This window comes from Sinocyclocheilus rhinocerous, unplaced genomic scaffold, assembly GCF_001515625.1.
Source record: "Sinocyclocheilus rhinocerous isolate Xijiao unplaced genomic scaffold, SAMN03320098_v1.1 scaffold3060, whole genome shotgun sequence".
NCBI classification, from domain to species: domain Eukaryota; kingdom Metazoa; phylum Chordata; class Actinopteri; order Cypriniformes; family Cyprinidae; genus Sinocyclocheilus; species Sinocyclocheilus rhinocerous.
The window spans coordinates 75,717-81,800 of NW_015635031.1; the positions used below are offsets into that span (position 1 = coordinate 75,717).

At 38.1% G+C, this 6,084-nt stretch overlaps 1 protein-coding gene across 1 annotated transcript in view; it reads right to left on the bottom strand.

Moving 5' to 3' along the window:
- Positions 1-651: 651 nt before the first annotated feature.
- Positions 652-6,084, bottom strand: part of LOC107746235 (adrenodoxin-like) — a 6,549-nt gene continuing 1,116 nt past the window's right edge. Inside the window, exons 2-4 of the mRNA XM_016560359.1 lie at positions 3,374-3,501; positions 2,066-2,195; positions 652-1,063 (exon numbers count right to left, since the gene is read on the bottom strand). Coding sequence (XP_016415845.1) covers positions 949-1,063; positions 2,066-2,195; positions 3,374-3,501 — 373 coding nt within the window. The 3' untranslated portion in view covers positions 652-948. The remainder of the gene's footprint in view (positions 1,064-2,065; positions 2,196-3,373; positions 3,502-6,084) is intronic.

The following is a 6,084-nucleotide window of genomic DNA, read 5'->3' on the forward strand; positions in this document are numbered from 1 at the left end:
CCAAACAAAGTAGTTTCGCTTTCACAACGAAAGACACGGCGGGCTAGAGTGAGCGGGGGCCGGTGGCTAGACTGAGCGGGGGCTGGTGGCTAGACTGAGCGGGGGCCGGCGGCTAGAGTGAGCGGTGGCGGGCAGCTAGAGTGAGTGGTGGCTGGCGGCTAGAGTGAGCGGTGGCGGGCTGGCTTGAGAACGGCGCGGCCGATCCGGCGATCCACAACGCGAAGTTGATGTATTCCCTCAGCGACCAGCACGGATCAGCTCTAGGCATGACAAAGCAGATATCGTCCTCTTTTGGAAGGCCAAACAAAGTAGTTTCGCTTTCACAACAATGTCTTCAACTGGGACCTAAAAACCTCTATAGACGAAGCCTGTCGAATATACAGGGGAAGACCGTTCCACAATTGTGGACCTACTACTGAAAAGGCACCTTTTGACTTCTTTTTGGACCGAGGAACAGTCAACAACGACTGATTTACTGATCTAAGTGACCTAGTCAATGTGTAAGACCCTAAGAGACCGCTAATATAAATTGGGGACAAGTTGTGTATAGCTTTAAAAATCAATAATGAAATCTTAAAATCAATCCTATACTTGACTGGTAGCCAGTGGAGAGAAGATAGCACCAGAGTAATGTGTTCCCTTTTTTTGTGCCAGTCAAAAGCCTAGCTGCGGCAAAAGATCAAGGCAAAATGAATTTCTCATGTCATGACCCATTTAAGGAAAGAAATATTCACCCTATTCGTGGCTGTGTTAAGATTTTTTTGGGGTGATATACAGAGGCATACTAGTGGGTCACATTCATTTTATTGTTTTGTGTAATTTCAAAGTACCATGTTCACATGCTTCAAAACAGAATAAAACAAAAACAGCATTGGAAAAGAAAAACAGATCTTACTGTATATTAAGAGTTAAGTTAACATGGAAATTGAACATGTTACTGCTTGTGTATCATTTGCTTCTCACTGCCTCTTGTTTTCCTCGCTGATCTTTGATCTCTTGCGGAACGTGAACTGTCATTCCGTCCATCCAGCGCTCCACAGTCACCTGACACCCCAAACGAGATCTGAGCCAATGACAGAACAGCAGCAAAAATCATTAGCAAAATGAACAAAAAAAAGAATGTGAATTTTTGCAGTATAGTTTAACTACAGCACTGTTTAGTTAGTATGTTATTATTTTGTATTTTAGAAACCATTAAGGATACTAAATAACTTCTAGCACATTGTTATGTCAAAAGTATATACGTTCTGAATAGCATCTAACTTCCTTGACGTTTACCTGCGCATTTGCTTCAATGTCTGTGCAAATAAAAGTTGGCATTTTTTGTTTTATGCTGAGGATGTAGTGAGAATGTAGCTGATTGAACTCATGTATGATGCATTTGATTGAGATAATTAACCTGCTAGCAATCCACTTCAGTTTACTTGTGCTCAGCTCAGTTCTATTTCATTTGCGCATTGTTGATATCTTACAGTACTCTTTTTCTTGTCATAATTCACCAACCATTTAAGTGAAATCATTTCTTTATTGTCTAAGATGCTGTGATTACAGACATCCCACTCTGCAAAAACTGATTTCAGGGAGGTAACATTACCCCCCCCCACCCCCAGCCATGAATAATACATGAATAAAACTCTTAAATTAAAGTAATGTTAGCACCAAAATCATAGCTATTGTCCCTTATCCATTTCATTTGCGTTCATGCTCAAACATAATCAACATACTCGGGGTGATTCATTCAATAGCATTTGCACATTGTGATGCAGAATGTGATGCTTATCGGAGACACATTCAAGATGCATGTATACAAGGTGGAAATGGTAACTGCATGTTCGCAAACAATTTGTTACTGGATCACTGAAATTGCATATTAATACCCTGGAAACAGGGCTTCCCTCTCTCTCACTCGATTTCCAGGAGTCTATGAGTTTCCCATTTGCGAGAGTCAGGGAGCTGCTATCAATATGCAGGAGACGGATGTCTGTGATTAGCACTGGATGAATCATTCTAAATCACTTAAAGCTCTACTGACTTTACAGTGACACTTTAGATCCAGGTGTCTTACGTCTTGGTGAGTCCGTAAGCCAAATCAAGCATGTCAACCTCTTCATCCACCATTGGCTCCAGTTTGTCATACACACTCTCCTCAAATATCAGGTGACAGGTGGAACAGGCCAGAGTGCCCTCGCATGCTCCTAAGACACACACACACACACACACACACACACGTTGAGTTTCGATGTTTTATGGGGACATTCCATAGACGTACATGTAACGGTTTTTATGTAGTACGAACTGTATTTTTTATCCCCTTACTCTAACCCTACCCCTAAACCTACCAGGATAAGAACAGAACCACATTTTTTATTGGTTTTTTTTTTTGCTAAGAATGCCAAAAACATTTTTATTCTTTTTATTCAAGAATGCAAAGCATCTAAATAAATAGGTAAACATAATTTCTGTACATAGTACCTTTCATATATATTAATGTTTGCACTGACAGAAATAATGATTTGTGGGATGATAGTAAAATATATATATGTAAAATGCAAAAAAAAACATAAATAAATTACGCAAATTGATTTCGTGTTTTAAGGTATAAGGTAAGAATATCACAGCAAAAATAAATAGTTTATAGGCGCAGTTGGGTATTCTCAATGTTTTTTCAGTTGTATGTGTCAGCAAGAGAGAGCACCTTCCTTTTGACAGCTTCGACAAATGCTACAAAGAAGTCATATGTGTGTGGGAGCTGGAAAATAAAGATTATGACACCAGAGCAAGATATAATCTTACAGAACTATTTATAAGTTAATATAAATGTAACATATCTACTGTATCTATATATATATATATATATCTGCAGTATATCTATCTATCTATCTATATAATTTTTTATGTAAGTTAAGTATAACAATAATAACAAGAAATATAACTTGGTTTTTAGAAGGAGGATCGGAACATAAAATTGATCCCGCACAGATCTTTAGATCCAATCAATTCTCAATAAACTGCACATTATCAAGTCCCACCCCAGATTTTTTATTCTGTTTTAAGAAGCTGTTTCAGTGAGATATATTTATATTTATATTTTATATTTATATAAAATATATAGATATAGGCTACATCACATCAGAGAAGAAAAGATGAGCATTTCTATTTCATGCTGACTGAAATTCAACATGCAAAACTTCATGCTGAAGTAAAAATGATTTTGTCACATGTAAGCCAAAGCAAAATGGTTTAGAATAAGTTAAATGGAAAACAAGTTGTAGGAACATCATTACTGACCCATGACACACACACACATTTAAAACAGATGGGACTTAGATTGATCACATGAAGCCAAAATAACACAAAAAAATGGTCTCATTACCAAAGCCACTGATGTCAAGATTCTTCTTGATGACAACGTCTAGAAGAGTCTCTCCCTCTGTGACAAACACACTGCTCTTTACCCCCGACTGATTTACAAAGTGCACCAGCACTTTAGAGCCCGAGGAACTGAGAACACACACAGATAAACACACTGAACGCATTATTACTGACGGAAAAAAAGACACAAAAAACAAGTAAAATAGAATTGTAAACAATGGATTGACTTGATGAGTCAAATAGTGTTAAAGTGAAAGTACAGTTTCTGAGCAGGAACAATGGTTATTTTATTATTTTTTTAGTATGCATTTTAAAGAGGTAGAATCTGCAGTGTTCTGCACTAATTTAACTCTTGATTACACAAGGATGTTGATTAGTTTGCAATCTCTTAATCGTTCATGTGCAAGGGAGGACCCTTATGATTGCTCAGTTAGGCATTAATGAATTGCCTGTAAATCACAGATAATGACACACTCAACGGACACCTTTGAATTTTGTGATCCCAGACCAAAAAAAAAAAAAAAAAAAATGGTAAATTTATTCATCGCACAGACTAGTTTTTTCGTAGCACGAAATATATGTCGCACTGTACAGCCCTGCATAATGTAAAATGAAAATAACTTGCAAAAGAATTTATTATAATTCACTACACATATCTTTCACTTGATAATCTCTGTTTTTATTTTTTTTACTAATCTTTAAATTTTTTTATATAATGTATATTATAGACCAGCATTTTCGAAATGTTTAAAACTGACACACCACTTCCAACGTCACGACTCGACAACTCAGGTAGCACGTGAGTACAACTTTCTGCTCCGATTTGTAATTACAATATTTATGACCCTACTTGAAGAGCACAGAAATTGGACTGACAAACATATTTTACTGCTGTACGCTCTTAAAAATAAAGGTGCTTCACGGTGCCATAGAAGAACCTTTTTGTCTAAATGGTTCCATAATCAACCTTTAACATCTGAAGAGCCTTTCTGTTTCACAAAAGCTTCTTTGTGGTGAAAGAATGTTCTTCCGATTATAAAAGGGTAAGAAAGACATGGTTCTTTAAAGAACCTTTGACTGAATGTTTCTTTGTGGAACCAAAAATGGTTCTTCTATGGCATCGCTGTGAAGAAACTTTTAAGCACCTTTATTTTTAAGAGTGTATGAGCAAAAGACACTTAGATCTAGTTTGATTGAGTCTGAAGGATGGCTGACACAAGGCTTTGTCTAAATACAGCTGGAGAGTCCAATCACGTGTCAGTAATTGCAGCTTTGTTTCACCAATGTGCAGGGTTCATGGGTTTTCTAGACCTGGATGAGCACAATCCTTCAGGTGGAAATACAGAATGGATAGGTGACCAGAAACGGCTGATAATAATGGCCAGCCTGACATGTAGCACTTGATGATCGAGACCAAGTCTTTGACACTGAATTCTAATAAATACTGGCGGCCTATCAGGAAAAGGAATGAGTAGAAAAGATTTTCCAGGATTCTGACAGCCCGGTCGTGTAAGAGGACCAGGACTTTAATGAGGAGCTGGGTGGAGTAGTTTTTCGAGAAAGGACTCATTATATTTTTGCATCATCAAAAGAAATTTGGTGGAGGGGGGTTTTGGCCAGGAGGGAGAAGACAGTCTTGTTGAGCTTGAGTCAAAAGCAATCGGTAGCCATCCAGTCTGATATGTCAAGGAATGCACAGATCTTTTCTCAGATTGCAGATGCAAAGGCAGATGGGGGAATGAGTTTGTGTTATCTGCGCAGCATGGATAGAAACACCATCTGATTACAGGCTGTTCCAAACAATCTGATGTGGGTGGGTGGAGAAGAAAAGTACCTCTGATTCCTGTGGAACCCCGGTGGGTTGATAAGAGTGGGCTATTTCACCTTAGAGCCTAATAAAAGCAAAATACTAAAGTAGATTTGCTGTTCACCACACAATGCTGAAGAAAGCAAATGTTTCATCTGTATATTGAATGCATTAAAGCTAAGAATACAAAGGTCTAAGGTCATGTGATGTATAAAATAATGAGTGCATTGAGAGCTAGTGATCTTTCAAAGAGATGCTGTGGGCAAAACATTTCCAAAGCCAATGCTATAATGAGCTGATTTAAAATTCCTTACACACGCTATTTTCAGGTTTTAGGAAATGCAGTGCATACAAAATATCATTTTCTCACCCTCATGCCATTCCAAACCAAAATGATTTGTATTATTATGTTGAACACAAAAGATTGGTTTTTTTTTTTTGTATGGACAAAAACTTTTCTTCATGAGAAACTATGTCACATCTCAGGTCAAGTTTACACTACTACTTGCACTTGTACACACGCACACAAACCTACTAGTTACTAAGAGAAATTACAGTTAAGTCATTCATTGCATACATCATCTATCTTTCATCAGAGAATGGCTGAATCAAACAAGAAGGGTATTATCAGAGTGTGATATGAAGTATAATGTGTTAGAATTTTCACTCAAGCAAAACATAACTAGTGACGTGACATGTGGCCAAGTATGGTTACCCATACTAGGAATTAGTGCTCTGCATTTATCCCATCCAAAGTGCACACACACAGCAGTGAACACACACACACACCGTGAACACACACCCGGAGCAGTGGGCAGCCATTTATGCTGCGGCGCCCGGGGAGCAGTTGGGGGTTTCGGTGCCTTGCTCAAGGGCACCTCAGTCGTGGTATTAAAGGTGGAAGA